Source organism: Podarcis filfolensis (genome assembly GCF_964270895.1).
Source record: "Podarcis filfolensis genome assembly, chromosome: 5".
Lineage (NCBI taxonomy): Eukaryota > Metazoa > Chordata > Lepidosauria > Squamata > Lacertidae > Podarcis > Podarcis filfolensis.
The window spans coordinates 50,146,620-50,169,819 of NC_139608.1; the positions used below are offsets into that span (position 1 = coordinate 50,146,620).

The 23,200-nt window shown below is 39.3% G+C and overlaps 1 protein-coding gene across 3 annotated transcripts in view; it reads left to right on the forward strand.

Moving 5' to 3' along the window:
- Positions 1–23,200, forward strand: part of ATRNL1 (attractin like 1) — a 503,181-nt gene that overhangs the window by 241,096 nt on the left and 238,885 nt on the right. For all 3 annotated transcript variants that reach the window (XM_083616673.1, XM_083616675.1, XM_083616674.1), the window contains one exon: positions 8,858–8,919. In XM_083616673.1, the coding sequence (XP_083472799.1) occupies positions 8,858–8,919 (62 nt within the window). The remainder of the gene's footprint in view (positions 1–8,857; positions 8,920–23,200) is intronic.

A 23,200-nucleotide genomic window follows, 5' to 3' on the forward strand; every position in this document is an offset into this window, starting at 1 on the left:
TGCACACAAACACACATGTTTATATATAGTGCCTGCAAGGGTAAACATTTTGAACTTTGTATGGGTCTTCCAGCACTGTATGTTATGGAATATTTTTAAACAAATATAAAACTCATCAGTTACTTTAAACTTTAAATGCAGTAGTAGGCTATAATAATGGAGGACTGTGTCTGTGGGTTCTGTTTTATAACTAAATTGTTTCTATGAAGAATAATGATTTCAGTTTGTAAGCATTCAGACACCAGTCTGGGATTGCAATCAGGCCCTGGTGTGCTAATGTTCCTGTCAGCTTCAGAGCACCAGGGCCTAAGCACTTCTGGCATCATGAAAGAGAGGCCTTGGAGGGGGGGACCCACTTTGCACCTTACTTTTGGTCCTACTGAGAAATCTGATGTGGTATGTAGAGTGTCCTACTAAGATGGGGAAAACCAGGGTTCAAACCCTTTCATAATAGTTATGCTCACTAGGGGACCACTCAGTTGGTCACTAGAGCCCTTTTCAAATTAACTGTCTCCTCTTGTGCAGCAAACACATTGAAGGGGACTCTACCTTTAAAGGTAAAGGACCCCTGTATGGTTAAGTGCAGTCAAAGGCAACACTCATCTCACTGAGGCTGAGGGAGCCAGCGTTTGTCCGCAGACAGCTTTCCTGGTCATGTGGCCAGCATGACTTAGAATCATAGAATCATAGAATCTTAGAGTTGGAATAGACCACAAGGGCCATCGAGTCCAACCCCCTGCCAAGCAGGAAACACCATCAGAGCACTCCTGACATATGGTTGTCAAGCCTCTGCTTAAAGACCTCCAAAGAAGGAGACTCCACCACATTCCTTGGCAGCAAATTCCACTGTCGAACAGCTCTTACTGTCAGGAAGTTCTTCCTAATGTTTAGGTGGAATCTTCTTTCTTGTAGTTTGGATCCATTGGTCCGTGTCCGCTTCTCTGGAGCAGCAGAAAACAACCTTTCTCCCTCCTCTATATGACATCCTTTTATATATTTGAACATGGCTATCATATCACCCCTTAACCTCCTCTTCTCCAGGCTAAACATGCCCAGCTCCCTTAGCCGTTCCTCATAAGGCATCGTTTCCAGGCCTTTGACCATTTTGGTTGCCCTCCTCTGGACACGTTCCAGTTTGTCAGTGTCCTTCTTGAACTGTGGTGCCCAGAACTGGACACAGTACTCCAGGTGAGGTCTGACCAGAGCAGAATACAGTGGCACTATTACTTCCCTTGATCTAGATGCTATACTCCTATTGATGCAGCCCAGAATTGCATTGGCTTTTTTAGCTGCCGCGTCACACTGTTGGCTCATGTCAAGTTTGTGGTCAATCAAGACTCCTAGATCCTTTTCACATGTACTGCTCTCAAGCCAGGTGTCACCCATCTTGTATTTGTGCCTCTCATTTTTTGTGCCCAAGTGCAATACTTTACATTTCTCCCTGTTAAAGTTCATTTTGTTTGTTTTGGCCCAGTTCTCTAATCTGTCAAGGTCGTTTTGAAGTGTGATCCTGTCCTCTGGGGTGTTAGCCACCCCTCCCAGTTTGGTGTCATCTGCAAATTTGATCAGGATGCCCTTGAGTCCATCATCCAAGTCGTTGATAAAGATGTTGAATAAGACCGGGCCCAAGACAGAACCCTGTGGCACCCCACTAGTCACTCTTCTCCAGGATGAAGAGGAACCATTGATGAGCACCCTTTGGGTTCGGTCAGTCAGCCAGTTACCAATCCACTGAGTGGTAGCATAGTCAAGACCGCATTTTACCAGCTTCTTTACAAGAATATCATGGGGCACCTTGTCGAATGCCTTGCTGAAATCAAGGTAGGCTACATCCACTGCGTTCCCTTCATCTACCAGGCTTGTAATTCTGTTAAAAAACGAGATCAGGTTAGTCTGACATGACTTATTTTTCAGAAATCCATGCTGACTATTGGTGATCACGGCATTCCTTTCTAGGTGCTCACAGACTGTTTGCTTAATGATCTGCTCCAGAATCTTCCCTGGTATTGATGTCAGACTGACTGGGCGATAATTATTTGGGTCCTCTCTTTCCCCCTTTTTGAAAATAGGGACAACATTTGCCCTCCTCCAGTCTGCCGGGACTTCGCCTGTTCTCCAGGAATTCTCAAAGATGACTGCCAGTGGTTCTGAGATCACACCTGCCAGTTCTTTTAATACTCTTGGATGCAGTTCATCTGGCACTGGAGACTTGAATGCATCTAAACTAGCCAAGTATTCTTGTACTATCTCCTTAGTTATTCTGGGCTGTGTTTCCTCTGCTGAATCATTTGCTCCAAATTCTTCAGGTCGGGCATTGTTTTCTTTATTGGAGAAGACTGAGGCAAAGAAGGCATTGAGGAGTTCAGCCCTTTCTGTGTCCCCTGTTTGCATTTCACCATCTTCTCTTCTGAGTGACCCCACTGTTTCTTTGTTCTTCCATTTGCTACGGACATACCCATAAAAGCCTTTTTTGTTGCTTTTAACCTCTCTAGCAAGCCTGAGTTCATTCTGTGCTTTAGCTTTTCTGACTTTGTGTCTACATGTGCTGGCTATTTGTTTGAATTCCTCTTTGGTGGTTTCCCCCCTTTTCCATTTTTTGTACACATCCTTTTTTAATCTTAACTCAGTTAAAAGTTCTTTAGATAGCCACCCTGGCCTCTTTAGGCATCTTCTATGTTTCCGTCTCATTGGTATTGCCTGAAGTTGTGCTTTTACTATCTCCCTCTTAACAAACTCCCAGCCATCATGAACTCCCTTTCCTTTTAGTATTACTGTCCATGGGATCTTACTTAAACTGCTTCTGGCACATGGAACACCATAACAAGTGCCAGAGGACACGAAAACATTGTTTACCTTCCTGTCACAGCAGTACCTATTTATCTGCATGCACTGGTATGCTTTCAAACTGCTAGGTTGGCAAAAGTTGGGACAGAGCAATGGGAACTCACTCCTTCACGCAGATTCGAACTGCTGATCTTCTGATCGGCAAGGTCGATATACCTTTACCTCTACCTTTAATCCCACATTGACTGTCATCCATGAGTTCCCCAATATCTATCTGATGGATGTGATATGTGAAAACAGAACCTGCCATAGGTTCTTCACCCAGATGGGAATCTTTGAATGTTCAGCATTTGTGATAATGTAGAGAGCATTTGTCTTTTTTCAGATGTTGCTCCAAACATGTTGAGGTGGGTCAGTAGATGCTGTTTCACTTCCCCTCCTACACATTCTCCATACCTGTGGAAGGCATTTGCCTAAAAAGGGTTTATTTCAACCTCAAAAAATGGGACACAAGGGCAGTAGCACAGCTTAAAACAGTACTTTTTTATGACTGGCTTATGGAGCACCATAAGGTATTTTGTGTGGTCCCCCATCCACCCTGTTGCACCTGGTGGGAACTCTGCTCTACTCTGTTGAGAACAGATACCACAGAGATCACCCTCCCATTTACCACGTGTCTCAGATTTAATACAGAGCCGGTGGATGTGTCTATACACGTACACATATTTCAGCTGGAAATCAAGCACTGAGGAAGAAGAAGCTCCACAACCTGCAACATGGCAAGGCATTTTTAATACTAGCCCATATTAGTGTCATGTGTTCTAAAATGAATTATTATTTGGATATTTCACATATAGTGCATTTTATTTTAGGTAAAACGAGGCAGGAAATTGTAATTTGTTCTTTTCCTGTTCCTCTAAATGAAAATGCCACATAACATTTTTTCATTTGCCTCTTGTATCTAATTGTTGTCTCTTGTACTTCTAAAGTTGAAAGTTTGTCTTAGTCAGAAGGGGTGTTACTTGTTTTCCTTGGGAAAATATAGCAGACAATTGACACTAAAATGCGTTAATCTTAAGACTTTGTCAATACCAACTCCTTCTACGACAGAACATGCATTTTGGCTCTGTGGGAGTGCATAATAATTTTATCCAGGAAGAAATTCAATTACAATTTTTGATGATACTGTAAGAAGTAATAATTTTATAGAGTTTAAGTATCCATATCAGCACTCTCCAGGCAGTTTACTTTGCATTGTGCCCGACCGTATCATATTATATATGTCATCAGGGCTCAGTGATTAGTAACCCCTCTGCTAAAGTTTTACTGTCTTTTTTTGTTTTTCCTATTTATAATTTCTTAATTTATTAACAATGAAAAATGAAAGAATGTAATTAATGAATGTGAAAAGATTTTTTTTTTTTGCTGTCATAACTGATGCTGGCAGAAACATGTATTTTAGTGTGGAGCAAATAAAATAAAAACCTAGTCACCGAGAAGTATTGGAAGGTTTAGAGCAGGCTTCCTCAACCTCGGCCCTCCAGATGTTTTTGGCCTAAAACTCCCATGATCCCTAGCTAGCAGGGCCAGTGGACAGGGATGCTGGGAATTGTAGTCTCAAAACATCTGAAGGGCCGAAGTTGAGGAAGCCTGGTTTAGACTTTTTGTGGATTGGAGTCATTTATTGTAAATCTGAAGTTTCAAATCTGGTTTATCATGCTTAACTTTCCTAAACTTGATTTGTGATCATGCCTGTGAGCATGTCCTTCACATGTATTATGGCTTGAACTACCATAGTATAGGACTATGAGACTGTGGGCAGGAAGCTGAAGGGTTTTGGGGCACAAGTGGGTTTCTTCATCACTCCTTCCTGCTGAAGGTTGTGGACCAGGAAGAGAGAGGAGAATACTGGAAGTAAATCACTAGCCGCACAGGTGTTGTTTTCATGAAAGGTTTGGCTTCATAGAATCATAGAATTGTTGAGTTGAAAGGGACCACGAGGGTCATTTAGTCCACCCCCTGGAATGCAGGCACCCTTTTGCTCAATGTGGGGCTTGAACCCACGACCTTGAGATTAAGTGTCTCATGCCTTACTGACAAGGTCTCCACTTCCTTGAGGAAGGACTTCTGGTAAGAGATGGTGTGGCAGACAGCAGAGCCAGACCAGTGTCCAGTGATGCAGTCCCTCAGAAATTCCACCAGAGTGCTGGAGCCTCTCTCTGATTAAGCTACCAAGACAGCTAGCCAGAGCAGGGGGCAGGGGAGAGAATAAAATGAGCAGTTTCTGAGGGAGTTTCTTAAATTAGGGATAGAGAAAGAAAGAGCTGGAGTTTGACAGGGACAGAGATAGGACTTGATTTGAAATGTGAGGTAGGGATTAGGATAGGATTTGACTGAGGGAGAAATGGTTCTGATTTGAGATGTTCCACACCGAGGAGACTATCTATAGCACTATATGTAAAGGAAATTTATACTTGTGAAGAGGTCCATGGCCTGGGGCATGGAAGGCTAATTCAGAGTACATGAGTAAAAATTGTAGGGGAGGGAAACAGCAGTGACCTTACTGTGTGTTTCTGCTATACACTTCCAAGCCAGACTGAAAATTTGGGTGATGCCTTCCTAGAGGAGATTACAAAACATTAAAAAAGAGGGATTTGGTATTGACCGAGGCTCTGAGATTACATCCACAAGCTTCTTCAGTAATCTATACATCATTTATTCATTAATAGTGTATTTGGTTGCCTTTTGATATGATGAAAATTCACATACTTACCTCCTTATGAAATAACTGAGGTTAAAATATTTTCATATGACTACCGTGGTATAATCAACTGGACTGTGATTATTGATTGCAGTAGTTTTCCTTGATAATATATTTGTGTATGTGTGTAATGAACAATTCAAATGAATTCTGATACGATAAGTGAAAATTATTATCATCATGCAGAATGTAAAACCTCCTTCAACAAATGGCTTTTTAATAATATAACTATGATAGAACTCTGTTGGAAATTGTTTATATTTTATCTGTATTTTATCTTCCCATTTAAAACTAGTACTCTGAAGAAACCCTACAGACTGCAATATATGTCTTACATCATTGGTTTATGTTACAGATAGGTAGCCGTGTTGGTCTGCCATAGTCAAAACAAAAAAATGTTTTTCCTTCCAGTAGCACCTTAAAGACCAACTAAGTTAGTTCTTGGTATGAGCTTTCGTGTGCATGCACACTTCTTCAGATACACTGAAACAGAAGTTGCCACACTATATAGAAGGATCTGGCAACTTCTGTTTCAGTGTATCTGAAGAAGTGTGCATGCACACGAAAGCTCATACCAAGAACTAACTTAGTTGGTCTTTAAGGTGCTACTGGAAGGAAAAAAATTTTTTTGTTTTGATCATTGGTTTATGTAGCCCCAAATGGTCTCTCCTGTCTAATGACAGATCTCGAAAGCCTTAGGCAGAGGTCTTTTCTTGTTCTGCTGCCTGATACTGGCTTTTAACTGGGGGAAATTATTTCTGCAATTCACGTGCGTTTCTTTGGCTGTTTTCATGAAGCTGTAAGCCAGAACTTTCCAAACTGTGTGTCATGACTTGTTAGTGTGTCAGCTGCAGTGTGTAGGTGTGTTGCAGGAATGTTCCCCACACTCCTCCCAGGGCTTGAAAGGAGTTAGCTTAATCTCTAGTTTGCTAGTAAAACTAAATTACTGTGTCGTGAAATGATGCATGTCTAAAAAGTGTGTCACCGATATTAAAAGTTTGGACAGCTCTGCTGTAAGCCATAAACCATAGCTTACCATGCACAAGCAAATCACTCACTTTTCATTCACGCCAAGAGGAAGAGAAGGAAGAGAAGGAGCCACCACTGGAGCTGAGCCGCACTCAGCTCCGTGCTTTGCCTCCATGTTTTTTGGGCATGGAGCTGGCGCCCTTGGTCCCAGGTAAGCCCCTGGGCTTAATGATTTCACCCATGATAAATTAGTCTCTGCCTGACACTGTGTTGCAGCATCTAACATCCTGTGATACTATTATCTGTGGAAAGCGAAATTATGAAGAATTAAATGTATTCCGTACAATAATTTCCAGAGGTTTTTTTCTATAGGGCACATGAGTTGGGAAACAGGAGAAAAGACTTAAAGCCCCATCCACTCACTTTCCCTCTCCCTCCCGTCCCCATCCATTCTTCTTTTCTGTTGTGTCATTCAGACTGCAAAACTGAGAACAGGTATTATTTTATTGTTACTCTGTGTAAAAAATAAACTGGGAGCCTTTTTTTTGGCTGAAGAGTGGGAAATAATGCTTCAGTTAAATAAATAATCAAGCCACTTCCATTAGGAAAAGTTGAGGTGCAGAAGCCGATGCAGTATTTAATAATCCCCCCAAAATTGCTGTGCACGAAATGTGATGCTAAGAAGGTACGCAAGGAAATATGGTGGCAATGCAGGAAAAGGAACAGATTAGGATTAGAATATTTGGTTGTGGTGCAACAAGGAAGTAAATTATTCCATGACTATCACCTTTAAGTGGAAATATGCTCATGTAAGCAACTTGTGCAGTACTTTTTTGCAAAGTAATTGAAAACAGAATTACTGAAAGTTCTGCATATATACTACAAAACACTGAACCAGGTTGACTCTAGGGATATCATTAGCTGGTGCAGTTTTATTTTTGTTTTTTAAATGTTAAATATGTATTGAAAGTAGTTGTTTTTTTAAAAAACCCAACAACTAAGGATGTGTTGCAAAGAGAAGACTAGTGTAAGCTATTTTGAACCTTCCAAGAGACCTACATTCAACCATGGTTTGGAAATCTGTAATTGCCAACTGTCTGTTAAATCCAGTCTCCAGCAAGAAGAGTAGAGCGCTATTTTTTGAAAATGGCTCTGTGCATGCAGATGAACCTGGGAGCAGAACTTGCCTGTATTGCCATTTGCATGCATGCCTATTGTTCCTCATCTAGCAAGAAAGCTACATGTAGAAGTCTCTTTTCATGTGTTGGATTGAAATATCTTACAAGCTTCTTGTATACCATTTTTTTTAAATGTAATGATCAAAGACAAATGTTAGATTCAAGATTTCAGTGTTCAATGATGTAAGCTGGGATGGGAGGAGATGGCCAGGGTAATGGGGTGTGTGATATCACAGAAGAAAAAATGTGCCCTTTCACAAAATCAGAGGTTTTGAGGAAGTGGGGGCTTCATGCGGTGCTGGCTGGGAGAGACTACACTGAGAAACTGGGGAACATGAGTGGCTGCTGCTTGGTAACCAAGCTTGCTGAAGTTATGAGATGAGCAACAGGAAACACTCTTGGAATGTAATGTTCTGAACTTCCTGCATCAAAACCCAGGTTGTAAATATGTGTAAAATAAACCATATTTCTTAAAGACACTAGTCTCCAGTGTGTCTCATTCCAAAGGAACAAAAACCCTGGTTAAGTGCCAAGACCCCTGGCATTTTGCTATTGCTTGGCAGAATTAGGGTGGCGTGTAACAATATATTTGTTTTTTCTGAATTATTTTATTTGCTTTGTACTAATTTAACAATCTTAATTAACCAGCATAAAATACGTTTTGTGTTTTGTCACCAATATTCCCTCTTTCCCTGCCATAATTATAAACCCCTACCCCTGAATTATTTCCCCAAATATCCCTCCAAATTCAGGCAAAAACAAAAGACTAGCTGTCATATTATTCCTAAGTTCTTATGTTCTTACCCAAGTCAAATACTGTATATTGAATTGGGCTTAGGTTCGTATAGAATACATTCATGTTTCTAGTCTATCCAGCTCTTAATCTGGAGTTAAGATATTAGGCAGGACAAGGTTGTTTGTTTGATAAAATGTATATACCACTTGATTGTAAAAAAAAAAAACCCTCTCAAAATGGTTAGACTTGATGGATTGGTAACATAACTTGCTTACATAATGTAGGCCTTAGAAAATGATGTATATTATCAATAACAGGTTGACTTCAGCCATTCTGTTTTCATTTAACCAGCTAGACAGAACACCTTTGTCTAAAGCAGCCTCAGTAAAAAATGACCATGTTTCCCCCCCACTTTCTTTCTCTTTTCAGATCGCATTTTCACAACACAATACCATCATGGACCTGGTACAGTTTTTTGTTACCTTCTTCAGGTAAATTTTCCACTCTCAACAATTGATATATGCGAAGTTATGTGATGTTCAAACTTGGATATTTTACCCCTTTTGTATAATTCTTAAAAACATCGTAGACCACACAGTCTGCATTATGCAGGTACTGAAGTACCACAGCTCCCCCCCCCCCCTTTTTGGTGATTTGACTTGTGAATAGTCACACTCGCATTCTGACGGCTGTCTTCCCATATTTAAGGTTAAGTATTTTTTCTAACATGTGAAAATGGAATCATAACAAGTATATATTACATGGCTCGCTTCTTGATTATCTCAGAGTTTTCTTTGCTTGTGCTCTTATTTGGGTTTGATTGCAAGCTTTTTTTTCCCTGAATGGTGAGCCTCCTTTCAGGAAAGGAGCTTAAACTAGGGGTGAACAAAAACAGCCACTTCCAATCTCCCATCCTATTTGCAGATAGTAAATTTTGGCTGTTTCCAGTTTCATTTTGGGGAGCCAAACCACTTGAGGGAGGGAGCTTACAGTTGTGGCTGAGAGCTGCTTGGTTTGTCTTTCTCTTCTTCTCTTAATAGCTCTTAATAGCTTAATAGCTCACTTTGCTGGCAGCTTTTGCAGCAGAGTACCAAGAGGACTTGAACGGCTGTTACTCCCATTCTTTCTCTGCCCCCTCTGCAATTGTAACCTTCTTCCATTCCCCCAAATCATTTCTCCCTTTTTTCTGTTTTGATGAACCAGTGAGTAGTTATAAACCATTATTATGATTGGTGCTAACATATTTTAACCATGATGAAGTCATGTGGGGGGAATTAGTATGAGAGAGCAGGTAAGCACCTAGTGCAGCAGCTTACTCTAGACCTCTTAACCATAGATTGTGATCTGCACCAGTCCAATGAGCCCTTTTAATCTGCTTTGGTTCTGTTTTGTGTATGTATATATACATACACACACACACACATATACATATACATATACATATATATATGTGTGTGTATATATATGTGTGTGTGTGTGTGTGTGTGTGTGTGTGTGTGTGTAAATCTTATTTCACAGTTCATTTTGGGAACAAAGAAGGGATTTCAGATAATGGATAATAATCAACTAAGACACACTTAAATTACTTGTCTATTGATTTAAATGCGTCCATTCTGAGTATGAGCAATATTGGATGTCACCATTTAGCTTCAAAGACTGTATGACAAGTATAAACCCTTGGCTATTAAGTTTTCACTAATAACTTTTTATTTTGCATATCATGTATTTTCAAATAGAGTACAATAACTCCAAAATGCATTTCAACTTGGTTTAAATGTTCATTTATGTTTTAGATTTTACATTACAAACAATTACACATGCCACTTGTCCAGAGTAAGTGGAATTTATAGCCTCAGTTGTGCAAATGTCCTTGACATTTTATTCCACACGGAAAGCCCTTTCATTAAACACTCCATCCCCCTTTGACTCACTGCTCTCCTATCCCAATCAATGAAATGGTGGAGCAAAAAAAGGGGTTCTGTAATTCTTTTTAGCTTGATTCTTGGCAATGGCTTAACAGATTTACATTCTACCATTTGTGAGTCTCTGGGACAGATATTTATTATTAATGCATCTCTGAGTCTGGTGGAAATAAGTGTTTTGACAGTTAATAAGTTGGCTTAATGTAACTAATAAAGCTGTTTCCTTAAAACAAAACAGAAACACTTGTATATATTAGCTTTCTCATACATTTTTTTGAGAGTGGGGGCTTGATACTCAGAGCCTGAAATCCTGTTGTTTGCCATCCATTTTCTCATAGCAGTCTTACTTGGGAATGAGCAATTAACATTTCTTTGCTTGGAATGCCAAGATAGCTTGCCTCCCTCAGGTATCCCCTGGAGCTCCTTTAGAGGTGCATTTTCTCTGCAGCTGTGTAGGAATGGTTCCCTACCAGCATCTTTTGTATACTGTGTTCTTTTATGACTTGCTACAGGGATCTTATATTGGCTTGTGTATATTTTCTTTGTTTTTCCTTACAGCTTTGAGGAAATAATGTTTAAATAAGTTATAGAATTTGAAGCTGCTTCTTCCTTTTGCTTAGGATAGGCCCAAGGCTTCCCAGTGTGAATTATGAGATTGTGCCCACCCCGCTTTATTCCATGTACAGAATCGAACTAGACTAGCAGTTGAATGTTACTTCAACTCTGCTAATACACTGCTTAGGGGACATGGGGCAGGCCATGGTGTGCGCACACAGCTCTGTCTTTCAACACCTCTCCTGCTCCTCACATCCCAGCAACTATTGCCTGAGGCAGCCACCTCACTCTGCCTAATGGTTGGGCCAGCCCTGTACAGACTCTTCACTGTAGTTATTTGTTGCTTTTAATGTAATGCACCTATCTCCCATACTGATCTTCTTGGACCTGGGTGGCATTAGCACTGTCTAGGGATCCAAGACAGGAACTTTACTTTCTTTATAGAAATGCTTTGAATTATATTGGTCCAAGTGCTTGCTTGCCTTGTGTGCTGCCTGTAGCCTTATATTGGCTTCACTACTGTTCCCTTTCCCCATGGAGATAGAAACATCTAGGGGTCCTGGTCTGAGCCAGATGCTTTAAAACACTGGCTGAATTTGCCACATGGCTGAATTTACCACTTTTTTCCTTCCTGTGTTATTACTTTTGTCATTTTATTTTATTTCATGGTGTGTGCATTTTCTAATTAGCTAAATAATTAATTGTAGATTTCTAATTAATTAATTGCAGATAGATTACAAAATTAATTGTAGAATGATAAATACTTAATCCTAGATTGCCTACCTGATTAACCTGGGTTTGCTAATAGATTAACTCTCCTTGCTGCGCAACAATCAGTTGACCCCAGCCTTTATTTCTTATCTCCACAATCAGATGCAGCATTTAAATGACCTTTCCTTGCCTCCATCAATGTCAGTGGTTAGCCCCTAAGAAACTACAACCACAGGCTATAGTCCAGATCAGAGTAGAGGCAGTGGCAAGATATTTTAATGGCTACTTTCCCCCTGCCAATTCTCCAACTGCCAAATTAGACTCCATTAGTAGACACAGGGGACAACATCTGGTAGCCATTGGAGTGTGGCAGCCTAAAACACACAACACCTAGTTGTCATTTTGAGTGTATTGTTTACTTCTAGTGGCCATTTCTAAAAGAGAGGATTAATTAAATGAATTTTATTCAAAAAAATTAAAATGAAACAAAATAAATAAATTAGAAGAAATGAAATAATATTGGTACAGAACCCATAATCATAACATTTAATCACAGCAGAGAGTTCAGCCCCTGACACAAACTTTGCCATGGTGATTGCAGCTGCCCAGAGAACTACTGTTAACCCTTAAGGAAGCTTTGCAGGTGGACACCTCCAAGGCATAGCTGTCAACTTTTCCCTTTTCTTGCGAGGAATCCTATTCGGAATAAGGGAATTTCCCTTTAAAAAAGGGAAAAGTTGACAGCTATGCTCCAAGGAGATTCAAGCTTTGATTTCATCTGTAGTTCCAGCCCTGCAGTCTGCACCTCCTCAACAGCCACAGCTGCAATAGAACCATCCATCTGCTGAAGCGCAAATGGTTTCTAGGGCAGAGACTAGAAGGTGCATCAACCTAACAATAGTACAAATCTTATAGGCAATACCTCTTCTGGGGCAACAGACCACACCCAGACTATGAGTGATAACGAGGATGAATGGAGCGAAGAGTCTGATGCAGAGGATTGCTCATTGCGCTGGCCATTCCAACAGCAGCACGACATGACATTGCCGTGCAAGGTCACGTCAGTGCTAGAATAAATCATCCAGCAGACATTTCTGTGCTACCTACCTCAAGGAGTGCTTTGGTGGTGTGAGAAGTACACATGAAGTGAGAATCCATATCAGCCCACCCCATTTTTAGGAAAAGGTTCAAGGCCAGATGGCTATAAAATTGCAAAGCTGTGACATGCACGAACAATTACTACATCCTGAACCAAGCGATAATGGACAAGCTAAAGATGGCCCCATTGTGGCTCTTCTGCCTAAGACAATGAATCTCAAAGACTTGGATGTGCAACAGAGTGTAAGCTGGGTGTGGAGTTGAGAAGGTTACATTAATCAACAGGCTTGTTCCTTAAAACATCATGTCCTGCATCAACCTTTGCCCTCTTAACTCTCCTATGGCTAGATGACTTCTAGACGACCCTCAGCAGGATCCTGACAGACTACTAAAGTGTAACTCAAGACATGCTTTAAATGTATGTTGGAGATAATGAGCATGGCTTTTGGGCAAAGCCACACCCCAGCCCCTCTGAGTCAGAAATGATGCATATGACATAAATTATTGAATTCAAATGCTGTTTTTGAAGAAACAAACACAGTGATCACCAGCACCAACCAAATAAACAAATACATTAAAGCTTTTAATGTGTTGAGGAACAGTTACTCATGGTTGCATGCAGTTTGTTTTTTAACAGTTCAGACTTTCAGTAACGAAAGTATTATTTCTGTAAAACTACAAGAATGATTTGACAGCAGGCCATCAGAACATATTTCCGTACTGTGGCTTAGTCCTGGAAATATGAAATAATAACCTTTTACCATGTGTAGTGTAGCTTTCACCACTGACAAGTTACAACCAGTTTCCATATCCTGGATTAAGAATAACATCTGGCACTAATCCTTTGAATAATGATCCACATGATTGTCCACTTTAAAGCACCAGACATGGCAGCAAGGAGCAATCTCTCTCTCTCTCTCTCTCTCTCTCTCTCTCTCTCTCTCACACACACACACACACACACACACACAGCCTTTGGTGCAGATAGAGGGATGGTGCTAAGAGAGAAGGAGGTTACTTCAGACATGCACACAGAAAGTGGACATGCTGCAGACAGGAAAAATAGAGAAGTTACATAGCAAGGAGAAGAGTAAGATAGTTGACAAAGGGCCATAGGACCATAAAGACCTGCTGAGTTTATGCCTGTTGCCATTACTGCCCAACCTATTATTATTAAAGCCATGGTTTTCCCAGTAGTGATGTATGGAAGTGAGAGCTGGACCATAAAGAAGGCTGATTGCCGAAGAATTGATGCTTTTGAATTATGGTGCTGGAGGAGACTCTTGAGAGTCCCATGGACTGCAAGAAGATCAAACATATCCATTCTTAAGGAAATCAGCCCTGAGTGCTCACTTGAAGGACAGATCGTGAAGCTGAGGCTCCAATACTTTGGTCACCTCATGAGAAGAGAAGACTCCCTGGAAAAGACCCTGATGTTGGGAAAGATTGAGGGCACAAGAAGAAGGGGACAACAGAGGACGAGATGGTTGGACAGTGTTCTTGAAGCTACAAACATGAATCTGACCAAACTGCGGGAGGCAGTGGAAGACAGGAGTGCCTGGTGTGCTCTGGTCCATGGGTTCACGAAGAGTCGGACACGACTAAACGACTAAACAACAACATTATTATTTTCCTCCTTAGGTAGTAGCAGGTTAGGTGTTTGACTGGTGATGGGAGGAGCTTGAATTCCAACTCCTCTGCAGTTACTGGAAATCAGATGGCTTGGATCACAGGCAGAGAAGCTGTGAACAGGCAGGCCTGCAAGTGGCAGATTTGAGCCATGAGTATCATGGGAACAGGGCTTTGCATTCACTATAAAATAGACAACGGGGGAAGTTTGAAGAATACCTTTATTTTGAAGTGCTTTTATTATAAAATCAATTTGTTCATGTCATCCAATAAAAATACATTACACAGTGTGAAAATGTTGATTTTATAATAAAAGGGTTTGCATAAAATGGCAATACGAGCTGGTTAATATGTATGAATTGTAGCATAGAGAGGAAAAGCAGTAAAGCTCAAAATGTGTCAGGGCATTTTCTGGAATGAAAAGGCTACAGGGTCTTGGAATTTCTTCGTCTTTTTTCATGAGCTAGTATGTAGCTTTTGAGTTTCTTGATTGAATTTAGGATCAGCCTTCTAATGTTCATACTGCAGCTCAGGCATGACTTTAATGTCCATATAGAGGTCTAGTTTACAATGGCACGACTGCATAGCTTTCTGATTACATTTTATATTCATAAATCAATTTAAGTGAAAACAACCTACAATCAGACTCTAAAGGACAGTTTGGAAAGAACAACAGGTAATAAAATGCAGAAAGAACTCTAAGGCTGCAGTCCACATACTGTCTACTCATGTGCATTCATAATGTAGCCTCATAGATCTCGGTGGAAATACAGTGGAAATTTGCTGCGTAAAGTAGGCTGTGAGCTGTGACCAAATAGTCTGATTTAATTGGTAGCTGATATAAAATATGATAGCTGATACAGAATAACACTGGACAGTTGCGCCTACCATTGCATCCTGTTCCTGGAAGCAGAGATATCTAGAGGTGATACCCTTAAATACTCACCAGAGCCAAGGTAGTGAAATCAGCTGTGGAATGGTTGAAACCTGGGAGCTCAATTCTGTGGACTCCATTAGCAGGGTATGGGGCATAGGCTTGGGCACTAGCATAGCCAGGTGTCAAAATAGAAGATGAACAGCTTTCCCTCCCTTTTAAGCTTCTTGTAGGTTATTCAAGCGTAAATTATTGCATATACTTCTTCTGATACAGAAATTAATATCCATGTGTATTTTGGAAGGCATACTAAATGTATCATGTGAAGGACAGGGGTGCATTTCTGTTTAACACCTTGTCCTTTGGGGAAGGAACACATTGCATACACTAGCTTCCTGAAGCATTTATGTGGAATAAAATAGACATTCATGCATCCAGTCACACATTATGTTTTAAATCAAATTCATTTCTTTGAAGAAATATAAAATATTTTATCTTTCAGCATAGGCGCAGAATGTAAAATATGAAAGTCTTTTCCAGGAGTAACAGAAACAGAATCACACTTAATGGGTCAGAAGTTTTATTTATCCTATAAAGATCTATTTCCGTTTTTAAAAAATTAAACCACCCTGACTATAAATCTTTTTTATTTCTTCTTTGAAATAGATGAAAGGAGGTACTGCAGAGTTACTAGAGTTCAAATCTAGAACTTTATTAGGCCATCTACTATAAGATGTTTACAGAGTATTTGCTTTTATTTGACAGCATGTTGTTAAATTGTGAGAGCTTTGTCACTGCATGTTAAGCACATGCTGTCAATTAAGCTTTTTCTGGCATATGACGCATCCTTTATCTCAATTAAGCTTTTTCTGGCATATGACGCATCTTTTATCTCACATGGGATTAAGTACCAAAATCTATTCAGATTATGCATGATTTTCATGTGTTTGACATGATAGAGAATTTGGTAACATAAATATGACAAATCCAGTTGAATTTCTAAAGAGTAAAATCCATTGATTAGTCCTTCCAGTCATCTTTCTCTATGGTGCAACTACTCACCAAGAAGGTCATGGCTACCAGTTATTCTCTGTAGGGGGAATGTGCCTTAGGTAGTCTCATGGGTCATCCAAGTACCAAAATGGCTCCAGGTTTGAATATATGGAGCACAATCCGTGCCCACAAACTAAAGACCAGTGGCCTTTCTATGGTAGAATGGTAGATTTGTCCACCTTGCCATGTTTTGGGTGACATTTAGTTGGGTTGAAACAAGTTGGTTTATAGGATGAAGTTACCTGTAATAACTGTTTTTGAATGATATTACTAATCTTGTCAACTGTGGACATCCGTCCATTGTCAGCTCTTACTGTGTTATGGTGGAATGAATACAAACAAGTATAATTGCTAGGCACAATTTATAGGGAGTAAAGTGGCTAAGTGAGTGGCATTGTTCACAGAAGTATAAGCAATAGATATAAATAGACTTATATCTTCTATGCAAAACAGCACTGTTCTCTGTATGGTGTGTTTGAAATGAATTTGGGTTCTGCTACTTAATTTGAGAATTCCACTTCAGAAGCAAAACCACACATTATCATTTAAATGGCTTTTGATTGCACTTGCATTTTAATAGTTTATTTTATTTTATATAACCCATGTTTGAACTTTGCTTACATTTCTGGCTAAAAAGTGGTGTTTTAATGCCAGTAAAGAGGAAGGAGTTGCAAGTGAGCTAATTCTTTATAGATAGCCCACCTGACTATGGTTATATTAGCATAGTAATAATATGCTGAGATAGTAGCAGTTTCATGAAGATACTAAATAGCATAGAGCACTGAGCTGCCTTACAAACCAGTCCCCCTGTATCCCCTTCTGAAATCAGTCCTCCAGGAAGAACTGGAGCCACATAACATTGTGCTGTTATGGCCCAAAACAGCCAAATTGTCAAGCATGCCATATTCATTTTTTTCAGTTAGTTCTTGATTTCTTGCTTTGGCATGAAGGTTTATAGATAGATATCCACTGACATCTCTTGAGCTCTGCTTAGATGAACAACTTCAGATGCCATGTCACTGTACCTTCTTTTCTTCACACTGTTGAATCGTACAAGTTGTGAAGAGGTGATTGCTCAGCTTCAACTGACATCCTGTTCTGTGATACTCATGCCTTGCAAATCATATTTTCAAAATAAGTGAAAGAATGTGGCATAGTTCATAGGAAATCAACCACTAAAATAATTCTTGATGAGCAAAATATCAATCACACCTTATTATTCTAGTTGGCTCCACAAAGTGCAGGTATCCTGTTCACATGTATATCTGATTTGCTTCCCCAATTAAATATGTTGCTGAAGTCTGTAATTACTTGATTTGAATATGAATTTGTCTGCCTACAATGCTCACATATATTATGAGTTGAGTGCCATTTCCTCAAGGAGATAATCTCCAACCTGGAATAGTAAATGAAATTCTGCACATGTATAATTAACATTAAAACTGAACAAACTGCTTGGTAGGTGCATGAAAAAAACTTAAAATATTAACCTCTTAATCTAAAGGAAGCACTTTGTATACTGTTTTGAAGTATATGTGACCATAGAAACTAGTTAAGCAGTGTTTTGTTTGGCGAGTATCTTCTTTATTTAGGTTGATCAATTATTTTGATTATTTCTTATAAACTTTGAAAAAGTGGGCTGTTGTCTTTAATTCATCTCTTTCTAAGTAACTTTCCATCATGGCTTGTGCTGTAAAATGGGTGCCAGGGAGATGAAATCAAACTACTATTCCTGAGAGGCAAAATAATAATGCCTCTCAACATGCATGTGCAAACATCATAAGCTAGAGAGAACTCTCAGCAAACATTAATTTTTCACCCCAAGAGTCATCTGAAATTTTCATATATAAAAAGCCAATTATAAATTGAAGAACGGAGAATTTGCCTTTCACTATTCCCAATGCCATTGTCTGTTGGAAAATTCAGGACAGACTATAAAAAGTAGTTCTTCACACAATGCATAAACTTTGGAATTTGCTACCGTAAGATATAGTTAATGTTTGTCAGTTTACCTTTTTCATTCCATCACAGAAAAAAACCTCTGCAGGTTGATTTGTTGATTTGCAACAGAGTTTACATATTTTCTAGTTGAAAATATTGACAGGCCTGTTTCCTGTTCTTGTGCTGTGCAAGATGCATACTGTTGAAATCTCTGTAGAATTTATTCACAAGATTGAATGAGATTTTAAAAAATGATTCAATTCCTCGATCAGAATTAAATTAAGTGTTGTTTTCTTTAAGCAGAAAAGCAAATTTGAGAAATTCCAACATGCATCGAGGAAGAGCAACATATCCATGATGTCAGATTCCTCCATTTCAATCTTGCTGAGCTGTACCTTTATGTTATTTTTGGCAAATCATGGTCTCAACTACACTTTCATATATATGATTAAATGACAAGCAGTGATTTTTGTGTGTGACACCGCTGCCAATATGTTGGCTTTGCCAGATTTAAAAGCCTCTATTGTTTGGAAACTGAACAACCACAATGACGTAATCCTGGTAGACCTAGGTCTGAGTTGAATCTACACATATGGCCAGATTTATTTGGATGTCAAAAGAGACAGTCTCAGAAATTGCAAGGCCTCCTCCTGCTGACTTCAAGGAAGGGAGATGGTGTAGTCTCCATGATTAACACAGTAACAAAGTCACAGTAACTACATATGTGCTACACATCACCATTCTATTTGTCCTTGTCCTGAGCCACCTGGTGGCAAGTCCCTCTGGAGTGCACAATCCCACAGTAGATACTAGTGCACAGTCCAGCAGGGCAAAGTCCATGGTCCAATCAAGCCTGGTTCCTGTCTCTGCAGCTGATCCAGGGGTCAGGGCACCTGGAGGTCAGTCCCACACATGCATAGTCTCAAAGAGCTCCCTAGAACATCCAAGCCATGGTCCAACCAACCTGGGAAGTTGAGCAGACATTAGTTCTGCTTCCACTTTATACTTTGCATGCTGACTGCAACATCTGGGCTAGCTGAAGCATGCAACCCACACCTCTTCTGAGCCTACTCGACCTGATAAATCACACACCACCTTCCATAGCTAGCAATACCCCCACCCCCCGGTCAGCTAGTGAGCTGGGCTGTGGGCTCCTGCCTGCCTCAGCCTCTGCCTCCTAGAACATCCCTCCAGCTCCTCTCTATGCCTCAGAGCCCACCATGGGTCCTGCTGTTCTGTTTCCTGTGCACTAGCCCCCATCCCCTTGCCATCCTCCATCACCTCATGAGTACTTCCTATACCAGCCTCTCCTTCCCAGTCCCAGTCCCAGCTACACCCTTCAGCAGGATCATCTTCCTTCTCTTTCTTCTCCCTGTTGCCCTGCCAATTCATGACAGTCCTACTCATTCAGTTGTGAAATGTGATATCATGCTCAGGTAATCTATACTGTGGTTGCAGATTCTATTAGATCTTGTTGCTGATAATTCTGATTTGAGTTGGTCCTATAATTTAATTAAGCTGCATGGTCCACACAGCATTTCATTTTTATGAAGTAGGTGTTTCTGTACCTTAACAGCTCTGCTATGTTGAAAGGAGAGGTATTGACCAGCTGTTTGTATGCTCGTTCAACATTAAGACTTGAATGAGATGTTGAGTTTTGGAAAGCAGGTGCATGGAATCTGATCCACCAATAAGAGGAGGAGACCTTTTAAGCAGCTGAAAATTGTTTAAGAATTAGTTCATTCCCTTGGCTATTGTAGCAGAAGCATCTTTTCTCAGCCAGCAGTGAGATAACAATGTTACGTTCCTGGGATTTTGACTTCCAGTACTTTACACATCAGTCATGATATAATCTGCTTCCAAACTACTACCAGTAGCTGTGATTCACTCACCCTGCTTCTGTCATCAACCAGTCCCTCCAAGATTCTTCACATTCCCAGCTCCGGAAAATTCAAGCATAAAATAAATGAGAATCAATTAAGATTGTTTGTGAGGTGAAATATCCTTTCTTATCCTTTCACATAGAATCCCTTTGCATGCATGCAAGTTACAAACAGTTTAGGAAGTTCAGATTGCAGCTGCTGCTGTTGTTTTCACAGCAAGGATAAGCTAGTTTATGATAATTATTTAATCATGTTAAAGCGCTTTTCATATATGAAGTATTTTTATAATACTGATCCAGGTTAGCATTCACAACAAAGTCAAAATGAGGCTGAACGAGTAACAAATCCAAGATCATCTAACAACTTTATTATCTCTAATACATTTTATAGCAATGCTTGTATACAGATATATTGAGAAAGTAGTATCTCTGTCACTCAGTTTTACTGAAGTTTATACTAGCACCAAGCCTTCAACATAATGTCTTCTAAGTTGCAGTTGTTTTGATATTTCTATATAAATCAAATAGAATGGAATGTATAAAAAATTTCTTTGAAAATAAAGTTATACATTGATCAAACTAATACAAAAAGCCTTGGAAGCATGTGAAATATTTTATGCATGGAAAGATATGGAGCCATTTATGAATAAAAATATTTTCCAAATAAAAAGGCTTATAGGTTAATGTTAGGATTTGATTTTCTGTTAGTATTTTATTTAACCTTTCTTGAATTTGTAATGTTCATTACTCAAGTATATTTATACAAATAATTGTTGTGAAGTGTGTCTGTGTCTGTACAGGCACATAAATATTTTAAATTGGCATAATTAAACATGAATACTAATTCAGTTACAATGGGCAAATGATCTATAACAGCTGGAATTCATTACAGCCTTGAGTAACAATACTGTATGTTGTCTGCTGAGGAAATATAGTGATAATGAATAGAGTTCTACCATATATCTTGTTTTTTTTACCCCTCATTAGCATACCAGAGCAGAATATGCTGTCATGATAGTTATGAAATGCTTTGAAAGCACATATAGTAAACTAAAAAGGGAAACCAATGATTGAACACTTTTGCTTTTGATCAGGAAATGGCAGCACCAAAATTTTAACTAATGTGCTTATTATTAAGTATTCTGATGGTTTGCTGCAGTTTTGTGCATTGAATGATACATGTGCTATTCTGAATGTATTCTAATGAGAAACATAAAATATAATCAATGCGAGTTTCAGCATTTGTTTCAATGGATGATAGGTTGAAACTATCTTCATCACTTCTATTGCTTGCAAATAAAGCATCCTATCACTTCTTTATTTTATTTGTTTAAGGCATTTGTATACTGCTTAATGTCCAAGATTTCTAAGCTGTGTCCATAAAATAATTTAAAAATACAGATAATATGAACAGTTAAAATTTATCATAAAACAGAAGATGGCTTCAAAATTTTTGCTGAAATAGGAAAGTCTTCATCTAGTGCTGGAACTTCAGCAGGGAGAGAGTCTTTCAATCTCAGAAGGTGTAAGGGAAACACAACAGTCTATGGCATTAATATTAAGATGGTGAATGATAGGCATGTGCATTTGGGAATCCCTCTGTGAAACCATCACCCACGTGGTTGCCAAAACACACTCTCCCCAAATGATCCTTAGGTCCAGTCAAGCCAAGCACTGTCCAGTGTGCATAGCTGAATCCTCCCAGGCTAGAAGTATGTAAGACATAGATTATAGAAAAAGAAAGTATTTATTGTAAGTGTGGTTTTAACAATAAAGCACAGCATGCAGATACAGATAAAAGGTTCATTCAAATAAGTTGTACTCTGAGTTTGCCTGTTGAAATTAATGGATCATGGACATATTTATTACTTTTATTTATTAAATTTCTATTCTGCCCTTCATCCAAGGATCACAGGGTGGTTTGCAATATAAAAATGCAAAAATGCATAACATAGTAACAAACAAAAGCATTCATTAACTCAAAACAGTTGTTAATTCAATGGGTCTACTCTGAGTAAAGCCTAGTGGACTACCACCTATAGGCTGGGTTTATAATGAATGATTTTAACAACAATAAGAAAAGTTTTTTTTTTCAGTCCCATCAAACACCCTATAGTTAAGTAATAAATTCCTGTGGTGTGTTGGAACCTCTATGCATGACCAGAAGTCACATACAATAGTATTAGGGAAACTGCTTTAATTGCAAGTTGGTGTGCAATTCCAAAATGTGAGCCATGGGATTTATATTTTCTAGCAGAATTTTGCCATCCATATTTTAAGGAAATTACATTACTTGTGAATGTAATTCAGAGCCCCTCCAAGTGTCCCTATTTTCCAGGGACGGTCCCAGATTTACAGATGCTGTCCCAGTTTCTGATTTGATCCCAGAATGTCCCACTTTTCATTAGGACATTCCTGTTTTCATCAGAGAATGCTTATTATCACAAACTGGAGTCCACAAGGGAAGACATCAGAGGAAAGACACGAAGTACCATGAACATAAACCTTTCTCCAATTGCTCCCATTTCCCAGGATATAAATTACAGATAACTGAAAAAAGGGGGAAACTCCCCAATAATTTTGAGGCATCTCAACTTGTACACTTTCTTTCCTCCTATCAGTAATTGCAGTTCTATGAAAACTGGTTTTGCTGAAGTGCTGTTCTCTACAGAAGTGTAACAGAACAATTTTATTTTAAATGCTGTTCACAGCATTTCACACAGTGCACTGAAAAAACTAGTATTGCTTGATTTACCAACCCAAGCAATCTAAGAAATTAATATCTTGACCATCTAAAACCCCTGAATACTGTGAAACTACAGGAACTCAAAAGCATGAAAGCATTGGGAGCCTAAGAACAAAACCCACTTTTTATATTAATGCAAACTTAATTTCACTGTTGATATTTATCTACTGTACTTTTAAAAGTATTTTGGTGTTGGGGAATCCAATAATCAACCCCAAGTGAGACAGTAATAGGCTAAAAGTCTATGGCATATGAACATCTGACTCTTTTCTCTCTGTGAGAACTTTGTGATTCTCTGTAACAGCAGTTTTCTAAGAATCAGGCTTGAATTGCTGCTGGTGGGAAAGGTCCCTCCTCTTGA